Here is a 27,886-nt window from a genome sequence, read left to right on the forward strand (position 1 = left end):
GAACTAGCCTATATGCACATTTTGGTGAATTCAACAGAGGCCCGCTGCGTGGACAGTCTGGTAGGTATAAGCAAGCCAAAAAAGGTTTTCCTGAAAGAAAAATATGCCCGCTTGCCTGTTGGACACAGTCTCAGCGGCAATTCTCAGCACTTCTCAGAAAAAGTTTTTTATGTTTTCCTGAATCCTGAATCCCAAGAAAAATCAGTCAAGAAATTGGGAAAATGGGAAGTTAGAATTAAAATTTGACAATTAAAATTTAATAATCTTCCTGAAGACATTACTGGCTCAGAGGAATCTACTGACATCATGGAGAGCAACACCTGCTGATCATCTTGGTAATCATTCCACAGCATACGTGGGTATCAAATCAGCACATTGTACACGTCAGATACAATTATATTTGCCAGTCATCCCTCAATAAAATTTTTAAAAAAAGAAAATTCTGGCAGCAGAATCAAAGGTGAAGGTAGACATTTCCAGGCATCAGGACGGGAACCAGTAAGAGTAAAGTGGTCACAGCCCAGGCGGTCAGCCTCGCTTGTAGCTGTTGCCGTGCTCTAAATGATGTGTATGTGCAAGTCATTCTTGTAAAAATAAATGATCTGCTAATATGCATCATATACTTCATACAAGTCCTGTTAGTGGTGTTCTAAGAAATAACAAATTTGTAAAGCAAAGTAAGCCGTTAAATCTGAAATTTTGATCTGTGATTCTCTGTAGCCCTGGTGAGCTTGCTAGGAGATCTCAATGGTATGTCATTGGATGTACCCGGGCATTGTTTTGTGTTTGAATATTCACTATATTGTATATATTATGTATTACAATTTGTTCTTTCCAAGTAATTGAACATAAGAAATGCAAAGAGAGGAAGATGTGAGTGTGGGTTGTGCAACAATGCATCATGAAACCAGAAAGTGATCTAAAATCTTAATTAGCAAAAACAACATAGACCTCAATGGTCCAACCAGAATCAGGGCAGGCAGATAAAATATTTTCATCATTAAAAAAGGAAATGAGCATATATGATGCAAACTCTAACGCCTAACTTGGCTATGCTTTTGGAAGCCTGTCAACAATTTGACCAATGTCAATGTAAAACGAAAAAAAACATTTTTAACATCTGGCATATTTGTCCTGAAACAAAAATCAAGACTATTGGATAGAACGGTTAATGCTTTGTGTATTTTAAAATTGTATTTTAAGAATATCTTATAAATGAAAAATATTTTAATGTCATCTTTCAGTTTTTAAAATGGCTTTTATTTTTACTTTATTATTATTTTTTAACATCTTTATTGGGGTATAATTGCTTTACAATGGTGTGTTAGTTTCTGCTTTATAACAAAGTGAATCAGTTACACATATACATATGTTCCCATATCTCTTCTCTCTTGCGTCTCCCGCCCTCCCACCCTCCCTATCCCACCCCTCCAGGCGGTCACAAAGTACCGAGCCGATATCCCTGTGCCATGCGGCTGCTTCCCACTAGCTATATACCTTACGTTTGGTACTGTATATATGTCCATGCCTCTCTCTCGCCCTGTCACAGCTCACCCTTCCCCCTCCCCATATCCTCAAGTCCGTTCTCCAGTAGGCCTGTGTCTTTATTCCTGTCTTACCCCTAGGTTCTTCATGACATTTTTTTCCCCTTAAATTCCATATATATGTGTTAGCATACGGTATTTGTCTTTTTCTTTCTGACTTACTTCACTCTGTATGACAGACTCTAGGTCTATCCACCTCATTACAAATAACTCAATTTCGTTTCTTTTTATGGCTGAGTAATATTCCATTGTATATATGTGCCACATCTTCTTTATCCATTCATCCGATGATGGGCACTTAGGTTGTTTCCATCTCCGGGCTATTGTAAATAGAGCTGCAATGAACATTTTGGTACATGACTCTTTTTGAATTCTGGTTTTCTCAGGGTATATGCCCAGTAGTGGGATTGCTGGGTCATATGGTAGTTCTATTTGTAGTTTTTAAAGGAACCTCCATACTGTTCTCTACAGTGGCTGTATCAATTTACATTCCCACCAACAGTGCAAGAGGGTTCCCTTTTCTCCACATCCTCTCCAGCATTTATTGTTTCTAGATTTTTTGATGATGGCCATTCTGACCAGCGGGAGATGATATCTCATTGTAGTTTTGATTTGCATTTCTCTAATGATTAATGAAGTTGAGCATTCTTTCATGTGTTTGTTGGCAGTCTGTATATCTTCTTTGGAGAAATGTCTATTTGGGTCTTCTGCCCATTTTTGGATTGGGTTGTTTGTTTTTTTGTTATGGAGCTGCAAGAGCTGCTTGTATATTTTGGAGATTAATCCTTTGTCAGTTGCTTCATTTGCAAATATTTTCTCCCATTCTGAGGGTTGTCTTTTGGTCTTGTTTATGGTTTCCTTTGCTGTGCAAAAGCTTTGAAGTTTCATTAGGTCCCATTTGTTTATTTTTGTTTTTATTTCCATTACTCTAGGAGGTGGGTCAGAAAGGATCTTGATGTGATTTATGTCATAGAGTGTTCTGCCTATGTTTTCCTCTCAGAGTTTGATAGTTTCTGGCCTTACATTTAGGTCTTTAATCCATTTTGAGCTAATTTTTGCGTATGGTATTAGGGAGTGATCTAATCTCATACTTTTACATGTACCTGTCCAGTTTTCCCAGCACCACTTATTGAAGAGGCTGTCCTTTCTCCACTGTGCATTCCTGCCTCCTTTATCAAAGATAAGGTGACCATATGTGCGTGGGTTTATCTCTGGGCTTTCTATCCTGTTCCATTGATCTATCTTTCTGTTTTTGTGCCAGTACCATACTGTCTTGATTACTGTAGCTTTGTAGTATAGTCTGAAGTCAGGGAGCCTGATTCCTCCAGCTCTGTTTTTCGTTCTCAAGATTGCTTTGGCTCTTCGGGGTCTTTTGTGTTTCCATACAAATGGTGAAATTTTTTGTTCTAGTTCTGTGAAAATTGCCAGTGGTAGATTGATGGGGATTGCCTTGAATCTGTAGATTGCTTTCCGTAGTAGAGTCATTTCCACAATGTTGATTCTTCCAATCCACGAACATGGTATATCTCTCCATCTATTTGTATCATCTTTAATTTCTTTCATCACTGTCTTATAATTTTCTGCATACAGGTCTTTTGTCTCCTTAGGTAGGTTTATTCCTAGATATTTTATTCTTTTTGTTGCAATGGTAAATGGGAGTGTTTTCTTGATTTCACTTTCAGATTTTTCATCATTAGTGTATAGGAATGCCAGAGATTTCTGTGCATTAATTTTGTATCCTGCTACTTCACCAAATTCATTGATTAGCTCTAGTAGTTTTCTGGTACCACCTTTAGGATTCTGTATGTATAGTATCATGTCATCTGCAAACAGTGACAGCTTTACTTCTTCTTTTGCGATTTGGATTCCTTTTATTTCCTTTTCTTCTCTGATTGCTGTGGCGAAAACTTCCAAAACTGTGTTGAATAAGAGTGGTGAGAGTGGGCAACCTTGTCTTGTTCCTGATCTTCGTGGAAATGCTTTCAGTTTTTTGCCATTGAGGACGATGTTGGCTGTGGGTTTGTCATATATGGCCTTTATTATGTTGAGGAAAGTTCCCTCTATGGCCACTTTCTGCAGGGTTTTTATCACAAATGGGTGTTGAATTTTGTCGAAAGCTTTCTCTGCATCTATTGAGATGATCATATGGTTTTTCTCCTTCAATTTGTTAACATGGTGTATCATGTTGGTTGATTTGCATATATTGAAGAATCCTTGCATTTCTGGAATAAATCCCCTTGATCATGGTGTATGATCCGTTTAATGTGCTGTTGGATTCTGTTTGCTAGTATTTTGTTGAGGACTTTTGCATCTATGTTCATCAGTGATATTGGCCTGTAGTTTTCTTTCTTAGTGACATCCTTGTCTGGTTTTGGTATCAGGGTGATGGTGGCCTCGTAGAAGGAATTTGGGAGTGTTCCCCCCTCTGCTATATTTTGGAAGAGTTTGAGAAGGATAGGTGTTAGCTCTTCTCTAAGTGTTTGATAGAATTCGCCTGTGAAGCCATCTGGTCCTGGGCTTTTGTTTGTTGGAAGATTTTTAATCACAGTTTCAATTCCAGTGCTTGCGATTGGTCTGTTCATATTTTCTATTTCTTCCTGATTCAGTCTTGGCAGGTTGTGCCTTTCTAAGAATTTGTCCGTTTCTTCCAGGTTGTCCATTTTATTGGCATAGAGTTGCTTGTAGTAATGTCTCATGATCTTTTGTGTTTCTACAGTGTCAGTTGTTACTTCTCCTTTTTCATTTCTAATTCTATTGATCTGAGTCTTCTCCCTTTTTTTCTTGATGAGTCTGGCTAGTGGTTTATCAATTTTGCTTATCTTCTCAAAGAACCAGCTTTTAGTTTTATTGATCTTTGCTATTGTTTCCTTCATTTCTTTTTCATTTATTTCTGATCTGATTTTTATGATTTTTTTCCTTCTGGTAGCTTCGGGGTATTTTTGTTCTTCTTTCTCTAATTGCTTGAGGTGCAAGGTTAGGTTGTTTATTCGAGATGTTTCCTGCTTCTTAAGGTGGGCTTGTATTGCTATAAACTTCCCCCTTAGAACTGCTTTTGCTGCATCCCATAGGTTTTGGGTCGTTGTGTCTCCATTGTCACTTGTTTCTAGGTATTTTTTTATTTCCTCTTTGATTTCTTCAGTGATGACTTCATTATTAAGTAGTGTATTGTTTAGCCATCATGTGTTTGTATTTTTTACAGATCTTTTCCTGTAATTGATATCTAGTCTCATGGCGTTGTGGTCGGAAAAGATACTTGATACAATTTCAATTTTCTTACATTTACCAAGGCTTGATTTGTGACCCAAGATATGATCTATCCTGGAGAATGTTCCATGAGCACTTGAGAAAAATGTGTATTCTGTTGTTTTTGGATGGAGTGTCCTATAAATATCAATTAAGTCCGTCTTGTTTAATGTATCATTTAAAGCTTGTGTTTCCTTATTTATTTTCATTTTGGATGATCTGTCCATTGGTGAAAGTGGGGTGTTAAAGTCCCCTACGATGAATGTGTTACTGTCGATTTCCCCTTTTTTGGCTGTTAGTATTTGCCTTATGTATTGAGGTGCTCCTATGTTGGGTGCATAAATATTTACAATTGTTATATCTTCTTCTTGGATCGATCCCTTGATCATTATGTAGTGTCTTTCTTTGTCTCTTCTAATAGTCTTTATTTTAAAGTCTGTTGTGTCTGATATGAGAATTGCTACTCCAGCTTTCTTTTGGTTTCCATTTGCATGGAATATCTTTTTCCATCCCCTTACTTTCATTCTGTATGTGTCTCTAGGTCTGAAGTGGGTCTCTTGTAGACAGCATATATAAGGGTCTTGTTTTTGTATCCATTCAGACAATCTGTGTCTTTTGGTGGGAGCATTTAGTCCATTTACATTTAAGGTTATTATCAATATGTATGTTCCTATTCCCGTTTTCTAAATTGTTTTGGGTTCGTTATTGTAGGTCTTTTACTTCTCTTGTGTTTCTTGCCTAGAGAAGTTTCTTTTAGCATGTGTTGTAGAGCTGGTTTGGTGGTGCTGAACTCTATCAGCTTTTGCTTGTCTGTAAAGGTTTTCATTTCTCCATCAAATCTGAATGAGATCTTTGCTGGGTAGAGTAATCTTGGTTGCAGGTTTTTCTCCTTCATCACTTTAAATATGTCCTGCCAGTCCCTTCTGGCTTGCAGAGTTTCTGCTGAGAGATCAGCTGTTAACCTTATGGGGATTCCCTTGTGTGTTATTTGTTGTTTTTCCCTTGCTGCTTTTAATATGCTTTCTTTGTATTTAATATTTGACAGTTTGATTAATATGTGTCTTGGCGTGTTTCTCCTTGGATTTATCCTGTATGGGACTCTCTGTGCTTCCTGGACTTGATTAACTATTTCCTTTCCCATGTTAGGGAAGTTTTCAACTATAATCTCTTCAAATATTTTCTCAGTCCCTTTCTTTTTCTCTTCTTCTTCTGGGACCCCTATAATTCGAATGTTGGTGCGTTTAATGTTGTCCCAGAGGTCTCCGAGACTGTCCTCAGTTCTTTTCATTCTTTTTTCTTTATTCTGCTCTGTGGTAGTTATTTCCACTATTTTACCTTCCTGGTCACTTATCCGTTCTTCTGCCTCAGTTATTCTGCTATTGATTCCATCTAGAGTACTTTTAATTTCATTTATTGTGTTGTTCATCGTTGCTTGTTTCATCTTTATTTCTTCTAGGTCCTTGTTAAATGTTTCTTGCATTTTGTCCATTCTATTTCCAAGATTTTGGATCATCCTTACTGTTATTATTCTGAATTCTTTTTCAGGTAGACTGCCTATTTCTTCTTCATTTGTTAGGTCTGATGCATTTTTATCTTGCTCCTTCATCTGCTGTGTGTTTTTCTGTCTTCTCATTTTGCTTATCTTACTGTGTTTGGGGTCTCCTTTTTGCAGGCTGCAGGTTCGTAGTTCCCGTTGTTTTTGATGTCTGTCTCCAGTGGCTAAGGTTGGTCCAGTGGGTTGTGTAGGCTTCCTGGTGGAGGGAACTAGTGCCTGTGTTCTGGTGGATGGGGCTGGATCTTGTCTCTCTAGTGGGCAGGTCCACGTCTGGTGCTGTGTTTTGGGGTGTCTGTGGACTTATTATGATTTTAGGCAGCCTCTCTGCTAATGGGTGGGGTTGTGTTCCTGATTTGCTATTTTTTTGGCATAGGTTGTCCAGCACTGTAGTTTGCTGGTCGTTGAGTGAAGCTGGGTGCTGGTGTTGAGATAGAGGTCTCTGGGAGATTTTCGCCGTTTGAAATTATGTGGAGCTGGGAGGTCTCTTGTTGACCAGTGTCCTGAAGTTGGCTCTCCCACCTCAGAGGCAGAGCCCTGACTGCTGGCTGGAGCACCAAGAGCCCTTCATCCACACGGCTCAGAATAAAAGGGAGAAAAAGTAGAGAGAATTAGTAGAAGTATGAAGAAAGAAAGAAAGAAAGAAAGAGAGAAAGAAGGAAAGAAGGGAGGGAAGGAAGGAAAGGAAGGAAGAAGGAAAGAAAGAAAGAAGAAAAGAAGGAGAGAAGGCAAGAAGGAAAGAAAGGGAGGGAGGGAGGAAGGAAGGAAGGAGGGAAGGAAGGAAAAAAGAAAGAAAGAAGATACTGTAAAATATAATAAAGTATAATAAAGTTATTGAATTAAAAAATAATTATTTAGAAAAAAAAGGGATGGATAGAACCTTAGGACAAATGTTGGAAGCAAAGCTATAGAGACAAAATCTCACACAGAAGCGTACACATGCACACTCACAAAAAGAGGAAATGGGGAAAAGATCATAAATCTTGCTCTCGAAGTCCACCTCCTCAATTTGGGATGACTCGTTGTGTATTCAGGCATTCCACAGATGCAGGTACATCAAGTTGATGGTGGAGCTTTAATCCGCTGCTCCTGGGGCTGCTGGGAGAGGTTTCCCTTTCTCTTCCTTGTTCGCACAGCTCCCCGGGCTCAGCTTTGGATTTGGCCCCGCCTCTGCGTGTAGGTCGCCGGAGGGCGTCTGTTCTTCGCTCAGACGGGACGGGGTTAAAGGAGCCGCTGATTCGGGGGCTCTGGCTCGCTCAGGCCGGGGGAGGGAGGGGCACGGAGTGCGGGGCGGGCCTGCGGCGGCAGAGGCGGCGTGACGTTGCAGCAGCCTGGGGCGCGCCGTGCGTTCTCCCGGGGAAGTTGCCCCTGGATCCCGGGACCCTGGCAGTGGCGGGCTGCACAGGCTCCCCGGAAGGGGGGTGTGGAGAGTGACCTGTGCTCGCACACAGGCTTCTTGGTGGCGGCAGCAGCAGCCTTAGCGTCTCCCGCCCGTCTCTGGGGTCCGCGCTGTTAGCCGCGGCTCGCGCCCGTCTCTGGAGCTCCTTTAAGCAGCGCTCTGAATCCCCTCTCCTCGCGCACCAGGAAACAAAGAGGGAAGAAAAAGTCTCTTGCCTGTTCGGCAGCTCCAGACTTTTCCCTGGACTCCCTCCCGGCTAGCCGTGGTGCACTAACCCCCTGCAGGCTGTGTTCACGCCGCCAACCCCAGTCCTCTCCCTGCGCTCCGACCGAAGCCCAAGCCTCAGCTCCCAGCCCCGCCCGCCCCGGCGGGGGAGCAGACAAGCCTCTCGGGCTGGTGAGTGCCAGTCGGCCCCGATCCTCTGCGCGGGAATCTTCCGCTTTGCCCCCCGCACCCCTGTGGCTGCGCTCTCCTCCGCGGCTCCGACACTTCCCCCCTCCGCCCCCCGCAGTCTCCGCCCGCGAAGGGGCTCCTAGTGTGTGAAAACCTTCCCTCCTTCACGGCTCCCTCCCACTGGTGCAGGGCCCGTCCCTATTCTTTTGTCTCTGTTTATTCTTTTCTCTTTTGCCCTACGCAGGTACATGGGGGGTTTCTTGCCGTTTGGGAGGTCTGAGGTCTTCTGCCAGCGTTCAGTAGGTGTTCTGTAGGAGCTGTTCCCCGTGTAGATGCATTTCTGGTGTGTCTGTATGGAGGAAGGTGATCTCCGCGTCTTACTCTTCCGCCATCTTCCCAGCACCCCCCTAAAATGGCTTTTATTTAGCACTTATTTTGTGTTAATGTTCTCCTAATGTTTTCTGTTACCAGATAACAGGTGGAGATCATTTTTACATGTTATTGCAATATATAGTTTTTTTTACAGAAAACCTCTGAAATTTTTAGCATCTCTATCATAAATAAATGGTTCGTTGTTTATTATGGAAATAATTTACTATTATGGTCAACATTATTATTTAGTAACATGTAAATAAAATTTAGGAACAAATATGAAATAACATGATTTCAGGAATTCCTGAGAATTTCTGGGAATTCCAGTTTCTTATTCCAGAATCTGGAAGATTCATATCTGTCAGAGTTTGGAAACACTCGTGTGGAGGGAGCATAGGCTGGCGTTCCATCCCTGTGCTCCTGCCCCTGCCTCTGCCTCGGCAGTCGTCTTTGTGCACAAACCACCCAGTCAGGGCAGTGGCCAGCCCAGCACACGCGGCAGCAAAGTCCAGACTCAGGAGACCCACCTGACCTTTCCCGAGCCACAGGGCTGCCCATAGCCTCTACTCATGAAGCGCATGTCCTCTGGGGGAAAACTGGCAGCAGAGATCTCTGTCATCCAGCGCTTGAGCCAGACAGGCACTGGGGCTCAGACATGGCCTTTGGAAGAAGGTTTGGAAGAGCCCTGGTGTTGACGCAAAGAATTTTGGTCTATTAACTTAATTTCATTAGTAAAAGGAAATAAAGAGCCAAAGGGGGCCGAAGCGTCGGCCAGGCCAGGAGGCAGAATAATGAAGAGTTAGAGGCGCGACCTCCAGTGTCAGAAAGACGTCAGCCGAGTCGGGTTTCTGCCACCCCCTGGCTCAGCGGCCTTGGGCTGCTGGCGGGCCTCTGTGAGCTTTGGTTTCCTCATTGGTCAAGGTGGCAAAATAGAAGAGCCCGCATTTTAGGATTACTGTGAATATTAAATGAACCTGACACACATGAGTGCTTTGGCACCAGGGGCTCAGCACCTGTTGCCAATGGTAATCGTTACTGTTGCATGTTGTTATTCTAGACAGCGTGAGGTGGGGAGGCTTACCACCCACACAGGTGGTCCTCAGCTTTGCTTTAAGATTCTAGCAACCAGAAAAAGGCAGAAAGACAGTGCGTTAATACAGTGAGGGCCTCTCCACCAGAAGGTAAAAACAGCCCACCTGCCAGTGAGTGTAACTGATCCTGGTGCTAAGAGCAGAAAGCATTTCCTCCCCGAGGACTTAATGGGGCAGACAGTGGGTAGGTGGTGTGCAGCATTCTCCACAATACCTTCTCCGTGAACACGGCTAAGAGTGTCTCGTGGTAGTCTCATTATTGAATCACGGTCTTGCGTTTTTCAACTACTTAGGATAAATCCATATAATGGTGGGTCAAAAAGGGATGCCCTGTTGCTGTCCCAGAACAGCTGAGGAAAGCATGTATTGATGAAGTGCTACTCAAGCTTGCACAAGTTACCCATCAGTAAATCTTGTGCAAATGTGATACTTTTGGCCAGACAGTAAATTGCTTGGAATTATTATAGTTCCCACAGGTAAATATTCTTAACATAGCCAATAAAAGAAAAAGTATATCTACAAATGATTTCAGGATTTTCAACACAGATAAATGTTTTTCTTTGGAGACACAAAAGGATATGAAAAGTCTATGAAATGCAAAATTGAATGTCTCTAGGTAATCTCAAAATAATACACCTGACATTGTACTTTACAAAATTATGCCTTAAATGTAGATTTCAACCAGCAGAGAAATGTTCACGTTGACCTGACTCTCCACTTACCGTTTTCCAAGTGCAGCAATGTCTGTGATTGTTGAAAACTTTTGATGCGTTCATTAATACCCAAACAAGCCGATGAATGACACAGCTTGGTATTTATCCAGAGCTATGAGCTCAGGTCTTGGCATATCATAAAGGGACTTAGTCTGCAATCATTTGGCTTTGACATATGTTCATTTCAACTTGCAAGTTTTGCATCTGTATATATGCTTTTAATCTGGAGTTTTAGAACACAATTTAATTTTTAAACTAATGGATACTCTGCATTTTTACTCACCAACCTTCCAACTTCTGTTTCCCCACACAGCCGATGACTCTGTACCCTAATTCTGAAAGAAGTAATAAACTCCTTATTCCGCTGCCCTCTGCGCTTACCTTCTGCTACTTATCACAGTACAGCTTGTCTGTCTTATCAGCTGCTCCTTGAGTGGGGAGACCGTACTAAACTCATTTCTGTGTCTTGCAGGCTGTCTTGCTAGTAAACACAGGACTGTCCATCCTCTGCTCAGGAGGGATGGTGACAGAACAAGGCTCCCGAGGGGCCCGGCTGTCCTTCGCTCTCAGGTCCTTCAGAGCAGCTTTTCCTCCCTCTGAGCCTGAGTCGTTCTGTTCCCTCTGCTGTTGATGTCTTTCCCCACCTTCTCCTGCCCCCCTTCTCTTTGTAGACATACTGTTTCCTTGCTGCATTTGCCCGCTTTATGTGGATATTATCTTCTCCCCTGTCCATGGTTGCTTCAAAATCTTGCAATGAAAATATTTTGCTTTGTATCCATCCCAGCGATTGGGCAAGACAGTTGTTAAGGCGTGCACCCCACACTAATACTGTGAGTCTCTCTAAAAATACAGTAAGTTTCACTCACTTCTAAATCACAAATGTATAGAACCCCTTTGTGAAATAGGAGGAGAGTTGGAGGATTTTTTGTTGTTTGGAAATGGTGGATTTCTTCATCACAAGTATCCTAATATTATTCTTAATGTAAATAGGTACTCTTTAGTAACACGAGATAAAATGTTGAAAGGTCATAATTATAAGTAGATCTGCATTTCATGCACCTTAGTGTAAGTATCCTTAAACTGAAGAATGAATTTCTGGACCCATAGTTGAAAGCCTGCTGGAATCCATTTCTATGTGGTTTGAAGGTAGATTGCGTATGGAATTTAATACTATAGGATCAGGAAATCCAAGAGAAAATTGAGGAGATTAGAAAATGGTTGGTGAGGTTTCAGGCAGTTCGAAGGGATCTCAGAGGCTGGGTCTAGAATCATGCTTTATCTCCCCTTTAGGCATTTCTTAGGGCTGTTACTTGAGGATAAGCTGTCTGCACCGTCGGCTCCAGGCTCAGCTGGGATACTGTTAGCAAGCGGGTGTGGAGACGTCTGCCCCTACTCAGAAGCGCTTCGCTTGGCTGGGCTCATTCCTGAGTACTTGCTGCAGTAATGGAGGAATCCAGGGTTCCTCCCTGGGGCCACTTCCCCAGGTGTACCACCTCCCCACCTGGGGAAGCAGGAAGAGGAAAGCATTCATTTCGAAAGCTGAGTTCAGCAGCAGGTGGTTTGCAAAATGAATCCCAGTGAGAAGACCAGAAGCCAGTGACGTGTTGCCCTGATAGAGTGTGTTGGGGACTTGGAGTAGGGCAGTGTCCTTGGGGTCTGGTTTGGGGCAGCTTGAGTTGAAGACAGTGAAATGTCCAAATAGAAAGGCCGGTACAATAGTTGGAAATAAAGGATTGAAGCTCCAATTATTCATTAGAAATGGGGCTACCATTTTGGGACCCAGAGGAATGAAAGGCTTAGGAAGGAGTGTGGAGCAGGTGGGCATGTTTGTGTTTTTTTTAAAATTCATGATTGAATGTGCCTCTTAAAAGCTAATCAGAAAGTAGCTGTCTCTCACTAGAGTTAGCACATACAACTAAGGCAGTGTTTATGGATCAAAATATTTATGTTAAATGGTCAGTCTTCCTTTAAATATTAGTTTGCCATCTTATACGTAGATTGCTTCATTTGCCTTTTTTTAATCTTAAAGAAAGTAACATCTTATTTGGTAATTTTATGCAACCAGTTAATGGATTAACAAGATTAATTAAAGGAAGATAGTTAGGAAAGTTTGAAGCAAAAAGAGAAAAACGTTTACTTTTAAAGTAATTTTCCCTCCAACTGAATGTTCCTACACGCTAACGCTGGGAAGGCCAGGTATGAAGACTGGAAAGATGGGCTTTTTAATGTAAATTCAGAAATGTGGTATCAGCCTGGAGTATGATATTGGGGCAAACTTTGTTTTCAAGCTCTAGACGGGTGATGATGTTATCTGAACACAGGTCAGTCAGTGGAGAGTGGCTGGCGTGGACTGCTGAGTTTCAGCTTATGATTGATCACGGTGGCAGGGACATCACATATTAATCCTCTCCCCCCATCCACCGTGTGTTGGTGAGGGGTAGTGCCTCACTGATTTACACTGTGTGATCAAACCTGTGTTGATTTCACCTTTCTCGTGAGTCAGGGACCGTGCTAGTACTTCTGTTACGTATCCACAAACTCAGAATTCTCAGGCCATGAGAAGTGAAGGTGTTTGGTGGTGCCCCAGCTCAGCAGTGACAGGGCTCTACTTCAGAGTGACATCTAGAAGACAGTCACATCAGGAATCCCTGGAGGCTTCTGAAGAGACTTTCCAGGCTCGCTTCCTGGAATGTTTTGGATTTCCTCTCTGGAGGGGCAGTCTTGGCAAAGACATTTTCAGACTTGAAAACCTTTGTTTAAGACTGCTTTTGTGGGACTCGGTTCCTTCATGATCTCCCACGAACTGCTTAAAACACACACGCACACGCACGCGCACACACACACACACGCACACTCGCGCACGACCTTAATTGGTTAAGGGGTTCTTCTAAGTGGTAATTGGGAGTTATATGGTTTTTCTTCAGAGGAATTTGATGTACTTTGCAATCAACTACAGTTAATTAATTGCTTTCCCATTACGTGGGTTTGGGGTATGGAGTGGCAGGTCGTGCGATCCCTGTTTCGTTGGTGGAAAAGCTGAGAAATACTTTGCTCCAGGCCACACAGAAGGTGGCTGTGAGCCGGGAAGGCATCCAGGGGCCTCTGCTTACTGCTCGTTGCCTGGTTAGTCTGTCCCTCTGTCCAGAAATTCAGGGCTCAGGGCGCCTGAAGGCCTCACATTCCTGTTTTCTCTCCTGTTTGAGTCAGAGGCTAGTTACACATGGAGCACACTTCTTCACCGAGGAATTCCGCGTTTGGGAGGCAGTAGCAGAGTGCACCAGGTGTTTACTTAAAAAGATGGAGAAAAGTGCAATAGTGCAGTGTTATTATTGTTAAGAAGAATCTTTCAAAACTGGAAAACAATGGTTACTGCTTATGCAGCCAGATGAACTCCAGTAGTTAAAAAGGAAAATTAGAACCACTTTCCTGAGAAACAAGCTTTAAGTTAATACATATGTTGTTACACTGATCTAGTTAATTTTAAAAATAGTCTCTAAGACAAAAAGAGTAGGAGGAATTTTGTACTGAAAACAAATTACCTGTTACTAATCAGAAGATATTTAAATTCCATCTTCTAATGAAATTACTCAGTAGAGTCTGCACTTACATTTTCTTAAGTAAGAATTTTACTTATTCAGATGTGTGTGACTTGTATGTTTATAATGCCCACTAAGAAAGGATTAGTCCTCTTTTATTTTTATTACAGAGGAGATGGTGGGAGTGATGGAGGACCTCACCTCCAAAGGGGAATCCACGCTCTACAAATACAACAGTAACTTGTTTTCAGTTCCGAGCTTTAAATTCGCTTTGCCTCTTGGCTATCATAAATAAAGAGAAGTAGAGAAAAAGCAAAGATAATTAGATGATTATGATAAATACACTATTGAATCGTAACAGTGTATACCTCCCCTAGCCAGCATTATACGACCACATCAACTTAACTACTGAAAAATGACCATATTCACTTCTTCATGGACACATACTATTAACTAGTCCAGATAGAGCATAATTAGAGCCTTCTCACTGCTGTCTAGCTACTCATTAAGATTTCTGATGATAAAGAATGTTGATATCTAAGGCAATTTAATGTAATGATCTGAAAATGTAATAGATCTTTTCAGGGAACTTGTTGCCTGATGTATTTGCAACAAAAATACTTTTTATTCCTCGAAGCATGCTTTCCCCCCAAATTTATTTGAGAGGCTAAATAGAGAAAAGAAGCTTTGCCTAGTTCCCAATTTATATAATGCACTAGGCTGCTTTACTTTTTGTTTTAAAAACACATATTCAAGTCCTGTTATAGAAGTTTGCATGCTGAAGAATTTCTAAGCATAAGGGTCGAGGAGTAAGAGGTACCAGATTTGGTATAAATGATGTTTCATTTTATATATGTCTATAAATCTTTTGTCCCTTTTTGGTCTGCTGGCCTTTGAGATTCCTGCTGAAGGGCTGTGGATCCTAACCCAGCTCTTGGTCTGGCTGGCAGCGGCCTCCTGATGCTTCTGTGACACACAGAGCGTAGCGGAAGCTTGTGTTCCTCCTCTGGTCTATCCTTTACTCTCTTCTGTATTTAAAATATTAAAGTATTCTAACATAATGCATTAACATATGCTCATCGTAATTATTCAAACCATGCAAAGGAATAAAAGTGAAAGCCCCCTTCCACATGTTTGTTTGTACACATACACATTTGTGATTTTTATACATAAAATGAAGTCAGACTGGGATTCTACATTGTACCTTTTGTATTTAATGCCATGTCTTGGTGATCTTTCATATCAGCCTTACTCCTTTTAATTGCTCCATAGTATTTCATTATACATAAATCAGTAATTTATTTAACAGTTCCCTTATTGATAAGTTTTTAGGTTGTCTCCCCAAATCATGTAATTACAAAAATGCCACAGCAAATATTTTTACATATGCTTTGGATATGTACACTGTTCCCGTAGGATGGATTCTTTGAAATGGAATTGCTTGGGTCAAAGAGTATGCACATTTCGAATGTTGATAGTTCTAATGGGCAGTTGTTCAATGGGTATAAAAGTTCAGTCATGCAAGATGGATAAGCTCTAGATCTGCCATACGACACAGTACCTATAGTTAATAATGCTGTTTGTGCACTTACAAAATTTAAGAGGGCAGGTCTCACATTAAGTGTTATTAACACACAAAAAAGGGGGAGGTATAAGAAACTTTGAGAGGTGAGGGGTATGTTTATTGTCGTGATCGTGGTCATGGTTTCACAGGTATATGCATATGTTCACACTCATCAAATTGTATACATCAAATGTGTGCAGTATTTTTGTATATCAGTTATACCTCAGTAGAGTTGTGTTAAAAAAAAGAATATATGCACAGTAAAGTCTAAGTACTGCATTAATTTTTTTTTTTATTTCAGAGGGAAATAGTGAAAAGTGATCAACCAAGCTTGGTTTATGTAAAAATTTTTTTGATGCTCCCTACAGAAAGCAAGCATCAGTTTACATTCTATCAGTAACATACCAAAGGTTTTAACCTCGGATACAGAGTGAAATCAGCCCAGCTCTTAAAAACAAAACAAAGACCCTGGTGCCCAGGTACCATTCATGGAAGTTTTAATTGAATTGGTTTGGAATGGGGTCTGGGCATTGATGGTCTTTAAAATCTCCCCAGGGTATTAAAGTTGCTCACCTAGGATTGAGATTAACCGTTATAAATTCTAATCTGCAGGAGGTTTTTTGGTTTGTTTAATAGGGGGAAAATGTATCTTATGTGAATTTACCTATTCCTCATTGCTAGTGAGGTTCATAAAGTTTTTCATACGTCAAGTATCCATTGTATTGTATACCTTGCCTATTTTCCTATGTGGTTGTCTTTTGATTCTTGATGAAAATTAATCCTTTGTTTTTCATGTGCAAATAATTCCTCTCTGCTTGTCATATGTCAAAGCCAGATGACTGGCTTCCCCATTCTTTCCTCCAGTGATTGGAGATGCTACTTTTATCAAATATTGTCGTTTCACTTTTAAGAGCTTGTTTCCAGATCTTTCTGTGTTACATTGATTTATTTGGACGTTCCCATGCTGTTTAATTACTATAGCTTTGGTATATTTTAATATTTGATTGGCCAGAGAGTTTTCTTAAAATATTTAAAATTACTTTTTGCATATTTTCCATTCCAGATCATCTTGAGAATCAAATTAAAAAAAAATCTAAAAAATGCTGTTGGGATTTTGGTTGGCTTACATGAATTTATAAATTATTTCTGGATAAATTGCAATTTTAATAACATTGAATTATCCTATTCAGGAACATGGTATGACCATTCATTTATTTAATCTTTTGTATACTTCAGTAAAACTTAATAGCTTTTCCCCCATATATTTACAACACATTTCCTGTGAGATTCACTCCTAGATATTTTTACTATTATTATTTTGCCAATACTGGGATGGGAACTTTTATCAAATTACATATTTTGATTTGTTATTCTTAGTGTATGGAGGGTTACTCACTTTTGAATATCCAGTTACCCTCGTATCCAGTCACTTTACTGAGATATTTTTATTAATTATCATAATTATTCAGTTCATTCTTCTGAATCTTTTTAGAAAGACTGTTATATTTCCTACAAATTTTTCATCATTGCAGTAACATTCCAGTAGATCATCAATTTCTGTAAATGTTCCATGGTGGTTTAAAAAGAATGTGTAGGGAATCCTTGAATTGTTCCTTACCCGTTCCTGATTTAAAAAAATAATAATAATTCTTAGCCAGCCTGCAATCCAACAATCTGAGTCTAATTTCTTCTTTCTTCTGGAACAGCATCTTCTCTTTTTCCTTGGAGTTTCCTCCTGGTCTCATCTCTTGAGCCCTAGGTTTATGAGTGCTGAATTATCAGCATAAAATTGGCTTGCAAATAAACTGAAGGCAAAGCAATATATTTTACTAGCTTGACTTACGTGGTTCTATGCCACTCACTTGGAGCTCTGACTCTTTACCATTTCTACTCCTGAGAGATGAAGAGCATCTCTGAGCCAAGCTCTGCGCCAGACGCCAGCCCCTCTGTCATCATTAATAAACAGTCGTTGGCAGGGTTCACGGCTCTTGCTCTATGAGTGGCATGTTTGGAGGAAAAAATGCTGAGAACATTGAAAGCCAGCTGGACGGCTGTGATGGCTGTGTCACCTCACCGGGTCTCACCCGCTGCCCCCTGACTGCAGACAGTGGGGAACAAGAGAAGGAGACCTCTGTTCCCCATTGCACCTCCGCCTGCCATCCTGTCTCACTGGGTCCGACAGGACGCCCGGAAGGAGGGCCCTGTGAGCGTGCTTGCCATCGCACTGCCACCTCCTAGCTTCTGGCACCCTTTTAGGAACCGAGTTACTCGAGCACATGATGGGTCACCTCGGCCTGCCAGCCCCTTGTCCCCTGCTCCGGGTTCCTGTGGTAATCGGAGTGGTCTCACCTGTCCACGCTGGCCGGCTCCAGCCAGGGGCCTGTGCAGCCAGAGGGATCTGTTAAGAATGTGGTCAGCTCCCGTTAGCCCTCTCCTTCCACCCAGACCAGCCACCCTTGAATATTTTCTGTCTGTTGTGAACTAAAGGCGAAAGTGCTCAGCCTGGCCTTTGGCCCAGCAGGTCGTGTGGCCCGCCTGGCCTTTCCGCTCACCTGGGCCGCCGGCCTCCTCCTGGCCTCCGCCACGTGGCCGCACCCGCTCCTTCCGTCGCACCGGCCCCTCCTCCCATGCGGACCTCCGCGCAGGCTTCTCTCCTCAAAGCCCCCGTGTGGGTGTCCCTGGCCCTCTGCCCCTCTCCCTCCTGGTACCTCTTGGACTTAAATTTCCGTTTATTGGGATGGGCTTTAAAAAATTAAAATCGCTCTTCGCCACTGAACTGTGAGCTCCATAAAAGTAAAGACCACGTCTGTTTTTGTTTACCAGGATGTCTCTAAGGCCTGGCATCGGACTCGACAAATAGTTAAGTAAATAGGAAGCAAATTTGTTGAATGAAAGAATACAGAAGTGATTTCAGGCAGCTTTCTCCCTGTTTTACTCTTGAATACATGCTTCATCTCAGCTTAGTCATGTTTATTTCTTCCTTATCAGCAGTAAGGGGAGGGGTTTACTCTCTATACTGGATAGGGTCATACTTCTTTATTTCAAAGATTTTATTTAAATCCAGGAAAAACATTATTTTTTAAAATGTCCTCTATTCATCTTTTAAGAAGAAATTTTGAGAAAAGTGAGAGAAAGCAGCATTCGTCTGATCTCGGCATGTTTGAAGCGTGATTGCAACCACGGACGTCGGCCTCCTGGTCATGGAAAGGAACCTGAGCTGGTAAACTATCCTAAGGCCGGTGGAGCCTGGAGATGTCTGAGAAGCAGCAGGGGATGGACGACAGCTAGCAAAAGAACTGCATTAATTCAAGACGTAGAAAAGCTTATTGGAAGCATTCTTCAAAACCCTTCAGAAGCTAGTAAAATAATATTTTACTGCGTTTTTCTCCAGCTCTTAAAACCTCACAAATGCAAATGCGTGATAAAATGTGAAAATAAGTATTGGCAACTAATTGCGTTCTCAGGGGAGATTTAATTGAAAAGGGGCATATTCGCATATTTGTCCTACTTCTCTTCAGTAAGATGTTTATGGCGTCTGGTCAAAGTAGAACGGACATTTGAAAATCCTTTGACATAGCTGGTATTTAAAGAATAGCAATTGGCTAACATTTGTGGCTGTACATTGAATATTTTGGCCCCCATCCGCTGGTATTCATTCTGAAAGATTTATAACCCTTTGGGGAGTGTGGTCAGTGACAAGAGTAGAAGTAAATCCTGAAATGTGGAAAAACTAACTTTCCCTCATAAAAAGCTGTTCTAAAAAAATCCCTCAAGCCTATGAATATGTTTCCAGATTTTCAGAAAAGCTGATGATTTACAGAAAAAAATATTTTTTCTGTAAGGATCTAACCTCTTAATGATAAATGTAAATTTTCCATCATTTGGCTTCAAAATTGGCCTAGAGATAATTCAGCAAAATACAGGGCCTTACCTTTCGGGCATCAGCTGCAGTTACATGGCTTTTAAAAATGTATGTCGTCAGTTGTAGCGTCAGTAATAAAACTCAAAAGGTGGAAATAGTCTACGAGAGACAAATGAAAAGCACTTGAACTCGGAAGCAAAGCTTGTGCTGAGTGTCTAAGTAGAAAAGTGCTATCATCACAGAAACTAGAATGCAGGCATAGGGTCAAGAAGGTCCTCCATTACGTGCGACCGAGAACGGCAGGACAACATCCCTGTCCAGGGAGTGGCCTGGGGGCGGAAGTGCTTTTGGACGACTTCTCGCCTCCTGCTTGTGCTTGAGTCCGGAGCCGCCGTCTCAAGAGCCCGCTCGACCCGAGGCCCTCGGCTTCCATTTCAAACCTTTCATGTAGGAGCCCACCTCTGTTCCTGCAGGTGCCCCGGGAGGATCCTTCTGCCTCCTTTCTCCATTTAAATTCAGAAAAAGAGCCTTGTTTCCCCTATTTTCTTTGCTTTTCCTTTTTCTGTATTATTTTCCTTAATTAATTATGGTTAGCACTTAGATTCTTCCTTATGGTTTACAAAATATCTACCTTTTTCTAAGAGGTGCTGGCATGTGGGATCCCGTGTCTGACAGCAGTGACAGAGGGTGTATTGCGTTATGTTTTAAAACCCACTGTGGGGAAATTGGTGGTGTTGAAATTTCTCTTGATATCGAGAAAAAGATGCTAAAAGCTATAAGAACAAAACTTATTATTTTCAATGTAAGTAACAGAATTAAGGCTCTGGTCACTCTAAACTTAATCTTGAATATGGAGGACAGTCTAGAGTACCCAGAGGGAAAGTTAGAATGAAAGCAGAAATGGCGCTCATAGCATTTTTAGAGAAGTGGAAGGAATGTTCTGGAAAGGAGTTAGTAGGAAGTCTGAGCCTAAGCGGTTCCTTCTTCACTTGCTGATGCCCACCCTCTACTGATCCCACTTTAGCTTCTTATGTTAAAAGAAACATATTGTGTTGAATTCACAAAGGATTGGCATGTGCGCATTTGTGTGATGTGAAGGAGGGGGTGGGTAGCTTGAAGATAATTTCCATTTTTTGTGCTAAGTCTGTCTATCTACATACACATGTATGTAATATATAGCAATATGAAGTAATGATTTGCAAATGATAATAAATATAATTTGAAGGTGTCTTCCCTCAAAAAAGAGAGGGTTATTCGAGGCCATTGCTACTATGTTTTGAGGTAGAAATCCAGGGCTGTCGTTTATGAACACCTTTTACAAAAAGAGTTTATTCTTGGCTCCATTAGAAATGTTGCTTTTGTGTCTTATGAACTATTTTGGGGACTCTTATTTACCAACCACTCTCAATAGCAGTAGAAGCAACATGTACTATGCTGTGTTCTTCAAAGATTTTCGAAGCGTTAATGATCAGTGGACATTGCTTAAGAATTCCTGCAGTGAATTCTGAGTTAATTTCCTGGCAGGCCTGATTCACCGATCAATCATTACAAATTTTTGAATCTCTTGGATTTTTTTAAAAAGCAATTCCCCACTGCTCTTCACTTGTGGTGATTAGCTAAACAGACACTGATTTGCATGTTGGTGGGCCAGTGTTTCGTTCACGACAGTGAAACTGTCTTTCTTCTCCTTCAGTCCACCCATCGGTAGGTCCCCGGGTTTAATGGAACTACCTTCTCTTTCTCAGCCCCACGCCCTCACTCCACTTACTCTCGGTCCCCGTGTGGACGGCTGTGCTACTTCCCACGTGGCTTTGCTTTCCGCAGGTTTCCTCTGTCCCAGACTGTTCTGTGTACACGTGTAAGAATTTTCAGACACGGTTTGCGCTGCAGAGTACACAGTTCAGGGACTGCCTGTTACCTCCACATAAAACTCACGTTCCTCAGACCATCTCTCAGGGCTCGCCCCCGGCTCTATTTAATATCCTAATGCCACCTAATGTCGCAGCTGTTGAAAGCAGGCAGACCACCTTTCTGTGGTGACTCTCGACTGGAGCAATATCTTATGACGCCCTGCGCAGCTTTCTTGGGCTTCAGCTCTGCATGATTCATTTAACAAATTATAATCCACTCGGAGGATTTAAAAGAATTGAACATGCTGTGTATGGGGTCACACACTTCCCGGCTCATGGATTCATCACCCTTTAGCAAATTTCCATGGGAGTGTGAGCTTATTTAACCTTCCTGTGGCCTTGCGTCTTTGCAGGGAGGAAATCAGACGGCTACAGTGATCGCATTGTGTTGCATGCAGGACTTCAACTTAGCGCAAGAGACCTGCCAGTTGGCGATCAGGGATGTTGGAGGCCTTGAAGTTTTAATAAACTTACTTGAGACAGATGAAGTCAAATGTAAGGTGAGTGGCTGGCTCACGGTGGACGAGGAGCCTCGTTCACGCCTTCACCTGCTTCTCTTCTCAGTGCTGGGCGTCTGCCCTTCCTGCTGCTTGTTTCTTGTCTTTATGATTACTGACAACCCGCTTCTGCTATTAGCTATTAGCTGCTCTTGTCAACTCTCTGCTTTTCTTCCTTCTCTTCTGGCTCTTTTCCATTACCGTGTGCTTCTTAAATGATGAACGTTTGTTTACTTAATTGACGGAAAATGCGGGGGGATATGTGTAACACCTGGGAATAGAAACTGTTCCCTTAAAAAACTTAATTGGGGAAGGATTTTAGGTAGCTTGGAATTTTTAAAGAATATAGCACTGGTTACGCATTAAGCACCCATTCGTCTATAACTTCTTCTTCTCGTTTAGATTGGTTCGTTAAAAATCCTGAAGGAAATCAGCCATAATCCTCAAATCAGACGTAATATTGTTGACCTTGGGGGCTTGCCAGTCATGGTTAATATTCTTGACTCTCCACATAAGAGCCTGAAATGTTTGGCAGCTGAGACAATTGCGAACGTCGCCAAGTTTAGGAGAGCCTGGCGGGCGGTGAGACGCCATGGGGGCATCACCAAACTGGTGAGTAAGTACCACTCAGGGCAGCGGGCACCCCGCTGTCCTTCCCGGCTCCTCCCGGATATCAAATAACCACTGGGCGTGCTCTGGGAATCTTCTTTTTGTGTAACGTGTCCTTGAAAATTATTTTTGTGTATTTACATTGGCAAGTAGCCAAAAAACATGTTCAACCTCACTTTTCAAAGAAATACAAACTTAAACAAATAGAAGTAACTTTTACGTATCCCAAAGGTAGGGATACAGTTGTGTGTGTGGGCAGCGTCGGTAAGAGGGTGGTGACTTACTTCACTCAGTCTGAAACTGTCAGAACATGGTTAATCAACTGTACTCCAGTATAAAATAAAAAGTTAAAAAAAAAAAGAGAGAGGGTGGTGAGACCCTCTGCACTGGAACGCTGTCTGGTAGCCCATGTCCTCTGCCGTGGTGACCTCACTATGAGGAAGTGTCCTCCATGGAGACAGTCAGAGCTGCAGGCACTCACTCATCTCATTGCTACTTAGAGGAGTGACAGCTGAAAACAGCATGTTTTACAGTGTGAGGTTAGTAAAATAATAGGCATCATATCCACAAGAAGCACCCACTGGCCGCTGTCAGTATTGTGTTTTGGAAGTTTACATAGTAACAGGGAATGTTTAATATTATACAAAATCATAACAGGATTAAAAACTGATGATACCCATGATCCCAACTTTTAAAGACCAGAGCTAACAAGTACAGAAAAATCACTTGAAATAAATACACAAAATTGTTCATCAGGGGTTTTCTCAGAAACGACCACCACATTTCCTTCCTACTTTTCTACATTTGCCGGTTTGCTGTGTGTTACGTTTATGTTCAGAAAAAATGATTATTTCAATAACTATCGCTGAAAGAAAAAAGCAGGCTCAGTGCCCCTGCCACGGCAGGAGGGACCTTCATGCAGCGCAGTATGGAAGCGCGTTTGTATCCTCACTGGATCTTGAGTCGCTTCCACGGCTTTTATCACGCTGGATTGTCACCACTTCCCTACTTTAGGTTCCTGAAGATGAGAGACGTGTCTTATTCATCTTAGTGTCCTCCTCAGCACCTCGCCCAGGACCTCACACATATAAACAGTTAATAAATATCTATCGAGTTCATATGGATTTAATGTAAATACGTACACAGTGAAACACGTTCAGAAATTTACTGAAAGAGGTTCTGTGTGTTCACTGTATCCACTTGTAATCTGTAGAGCACTGTACCTTATAATCATTTGCCTCAAAAACAAGGTGGACTTATGGCTGGATAGATGGGTGAATAGATAGTTAACTACGTGATAAAACAGACGTGGAAGAATGTGAATTATAGAATCCAGGTGGTGAGTATGTGGACGTTGCTGTATTCTTTCAGCCTTTGTGTGTGTTTGAGAATTTTCATAATAAAACGTTGGGGGGAAAGTAATTATTACTGTGATTATCATTGTCCTGCTTAAATAATGAAATCGTATGGTAGGCTGACATGGCGGTCCACCGAAACTACTCCATAAGAATGAAAGACAGAACACTAACATACGTTTTTATGGACATCTTACGCGTCATGTTTAGGGCCTTGGAGTTTGGACAGTTACAGTCACGTAATCAAAATAATGACATACATTTTAATTTAATTTTAAATAATAGCAAAATTAGGAACAGGAAAGACCATTAATGGATAAACTTGAAATTGCTAGGTTGGGAACACATCTGACTTCTCAACCAGGATTGGGGATCCACTTTTGGTTGGGTACGTGTGTGGGGGGGAGTATGTAACACGCAGGCAAGAGTCCCCAACGAAGACTGGAAATGAGGGACATCACACAGTACAGAGATGAAGCCGTGGGCTGATTATGGCCCCAGAGCAAGGGGACCAAGGGCAGGATCAGAGCAGGCAGGAGGGCACTGGCCACGGTGGGGTCTGGGCACCTAGAGGGCATTCAGGCTCTGGAGGGGCAGCGCGATAAGACTGGGCAGAAGGTGTGGCGCCTGAGCAAGTGGGGAGAGTGCGCCAGGCTGGAAGCACTGCGCGGCCGGGCCGTCAGTCCCGGGGCCAGTTTACGCGCCCCTCTGTATGTAGAGCGCACTCGGTCCTTTCACCGAAAACCATTTCAGATGCCTCTAGAGGCGTAGATGCACGGAACAAGGTGGTGGGAATCCAAGTATAAATATAAGTGTAAATAAATGTATGTCCCCGGCCACAGTGATGTCACAGCCTCATGGTCGTGGGGATGTGAGGGCAGCGGGGATATGGGCAGAAATATAAGCATAATGGTGAGTGTATTAGGTAGTTCGAGGAAGTCAGTACCGGGAGTAGTGGAGGAACTGAGAGGGGGTGATCAATCAACTCTACTTGGAGAAGGAGGGTCAGGAAACAAATGAACGTAACGAAACACACACACACATACAGAGAACAGACTAGTGGTTACCACTCTGGGGAGAGTGGAGGGGGTGGGGACAGTACAGAGGATTAAAAGGTACAAACTACCATGTATGAAATAATTAAGCAACAAGGATATATTGTACGGCACAGGGAAATATAGATATTATTGTACAATAACTTTAAATGGAGTATAATCTATAGAATTATTGAATGTTGTACAGCTGACACTAATCTAATATTGTAAATCAACTAGACTTCAATGAAAAATTTAAAAACTTAAATGAATTAGTTAATTAACTAGGATAGAGAGAAAATTTTTTTAAATAATTGTTTTTTTTAAAAAAAAGAGAGGCTGGAGAGAGGAGATGTCACCTTTCTTGAGTCTTGAAAGGTGAGTAGGTATCTATCAGGCAGACACATCAGGCAAAAGCATTTAAGGAGGATGAAGCCACGTTGGTAAAGGCCCAGAGCTGGGAAACAACACTGAATGTTTGGAAACTAAGTGGTGTAACGTGGCCAGACCTCGGGTGAGGTGGGCTGAGCCATGAGAGACGAAGACTGAGGGCCACGGGCATCTCACACAGTCTTGTCCAAGAGCTACGGAGTTTGGACTTTGTACAGATAACGAGGGAATAACTAGTACATAGACAGGTACTTTTAAACCGTCTTCCCCGTGTTCAAACCCATTGTCTTGCTGTCCGGGGCCCGGTAGTTACCTGGAAGCCGCGTACATCGTCTTCCCCCACCCTGTCCTTGAGCCATAACTAATTAGACCATGAGTGTCCTCCTGATGCAAATCAGGGTCCTCTCTCCAGGAGTTTGGGGTTAGGAATCAGTGACTCAGTCTGGGCTACTGCCTTCTAAACGGTGGCCGTGGTTCAGTGGGCAGTATCCATGGGATCTGGTCTCCGGTTACGCGTGGGATTAAGACAGCTCTGGGAAGCCTGGCTTCCCTTCCTCCCCGGCCACTCTGCTGTATGCATGTAAATTGCCTCTCCCTCAAGGGCTTCTGGGACTTTGGTTACTGCCGAGAAGAGAAAGGATCCTGGCTGCTGTGCGTTTGGTTTAGTTGGTTTCGGCAGTGCAGGGGGAGGGCTGTGTCCTCCAAAGAGGCCTCGTGGTTTTAAGAGCCTGGTTGGTTCGGGCCATTCAGCTCTCACTGGAAAGTTCTCCTGGCTTTAGGGAGCCTACTTTTCTGAGATAGCAGGGATGGGGGTGTGCTTTACAAATCTTACTAATGTAAATGTTAGAGCTGTATTAAGAAAATACTCTCTTGGGGGCTTAAATTCCTGTGGGAAGGAAATGTACAAGCTTCCAAGTCTGGAGGAAGGTGTTTCGAAGGTTCTGTTTGTTTCTTTGACTGCCGTGTGGTACAGAAGTTAATTTCTGAGAGGATTCCTACTTCTGAGGGAGGTGAGCTTGGTAGCAACCCTGCAGCGATTGCGGGGTGGGTTAAGTCTTTTTTTTTTTTGAAGCCAGGCTGGCCCTAGGTTCTTTTGCAAGCTGTGACAGCCAGATATTGGAAGTCCACCTCACACCCCAAATATATGCCAGTGACTGTAGGGCACTAACTCTCATCATTAAAGGCTGGGACCTGTATAGGTCAAAATCTCCTATTAGGGTGGGTGCTCCCCTAAACGATGTCATCTACAGCCTGGCAGCATTAACTTTTTTTTTTTTTACATCTTTATTGGAGTATAATTGCTTTACAATGGTGTGTTAGTTTCTGCTTTATAACAAAGTGAATCAGTTATATATACACATATGTATATCTCCTCCCTCTTGCGTCTCCCTCCCTCCCACCCTCCCTATCCCACCCCAGCGTTAAGTCTTATCTCGAAGATCCCCGCTTATGTTGTATTGATCTGTTCTCGTAGGTCGCCCTGCTTGACTGTAGTCAGCATGCCACAGAGCCTGCGGAGCGGAGCCTGTACGAGGCCGACGATGGGGAGGTGGCCCGCTGCGGGGCACTGGCGCTGTGGAGCTGCAGCAAGAGCTACGCGAATAAAGAAGCCATTCGTAGAGCTGGGGGCATCCCTTTGTTGGCTCGGTTACTGAAGACTTCTCATGAAAACATGCTAATCCCGGTGGTGGGGACGTTGCAGGAATGTGCCTCAGAGGTATGCAGCCCAGCTCTGCTTCCCTTGCTCTCATTCACCTTGACTTTCTTTAGCGGAAACATAACTTTTAAGGTTAACACGACTGCTAAGGAATTTTTTTTAAGAAGTCACCCTTCTATTTGAAAGAGAAGATCAGACTAATGGAAAATTAATTACATTGATACCTGGATGGTATATTTTTGAAAATGTTGACTAAATTCTCTTATTGTTATAACGGTGTGTTAAACTTGGACTATGGTGTTTATTTACTAAGAAAGTTTTTTCAGTGTAGTTATTAATAAATGTGTGAATAGACACTTATATTTATGCATGTTTATGCAATATATAACTATTACAGTTTACTTTCCTAGGAAAACTACCGAGCTGCAATCAAAGCTGAAAGGATAATTGAAACTCTGGTAAAGAAGCTGAACAGTGAAAATAAGCAGCTGCAGAAGCACTGCGCCATGGCCATCTACCAGGTGCGGCGGCTCTTCCTCACGGGGTTTAAGGTGCTGTTTCATGAGGTCCCATCCTCCGGGGATGGCGCATCCTCCGGGAATCTGCATTTTTAACAAGATCCCCCTAGGGGCTTTCATGCACACACAGGTCTGAGAACCACTGTCCTGTGGTAACGGCAGATGCCTCTGAATGTCAGAGAGAGATCCGCTCCAGCATGTCTGATACTCACAGTTCTGTAAGACACTCACATGTCTCTGTCTGCTAAAATGCTGTAACTTTGGTGTAAAATAGCCAGGGATGTACGTGGTGCTTCTGTGTCGCCTTTCATATATCCTATTCAAACACGCGGTCTTGGGAAATAAATCTCCCACCAGGACGAGATAGATGCATGAGTGTGTGTGTGTTGTGTGCGTATTCCTGTTTTATCTTTTTATTAATTTGCTGATTTTAATCTTCATTAACTTTTTGTGGGTTACAAGTTTCATAGTATACAAAAAAAGTAGATTAGAATGGTAAAGGGGAAGAAAAGATGGCTTTGACAAGGTCATACTTGGCTGGCTATTGGCAGCACCAGCTTCTGCCTAGTTAGAGTAGATCTCCTAGAAGAATGCATCTCAAAATGTGCAGAGTGAGAGAATGTGCCAGAAAGATGGAGTCAGAGAGG

General features: G+C 42.4%; 1 protein-coding gene across 1 annotated transcript in view; it reads left to right on the top strand.

Annotated features, from left to right (window-relative positions):
- ODAD2 (outer dynein arm docking complex subunit 2) overlaps positions 1-27,886 on the top strand; it is a gene marked incomplete at its 3' end in the record, with an annotated part of 115,860 nt that overhangs the window by 31,132 nt on the left and 56,842 nt on the right. The window contains exons 10-13 of the mRNA XM_082850920.1: positions 21,533-21,679; positions 22,079-22,288; positions 26,539-26,781; positions 27,132-27,242. Coding sequence (XP_082707046.1) covers positions 21,533-21,679; positions 22,079-22,288; positions 26,539-26,781; positions 27,132-27,242 — 711 coding nt within the window. The remainder of the gene's footprint in view (positions 1-21,532; positions 21,680-22,078; positions 22,289-26,538; positions 26,782-27,131; positions 27,243-27,886) is intronic.

The sequence above is a fragment of the Leucopleurus acutus genome, assembly GCF_964270905.1.
Source record: "Leucopleurus acutus genome assembly, chromosome: 1".
Taxonomy (NCBI): Eukaryota; Metazoa; Chordata; class Mammalia; order Artiodactyla; family Delphinidae; genus Leucopleurus; species Leucopleurus acutus.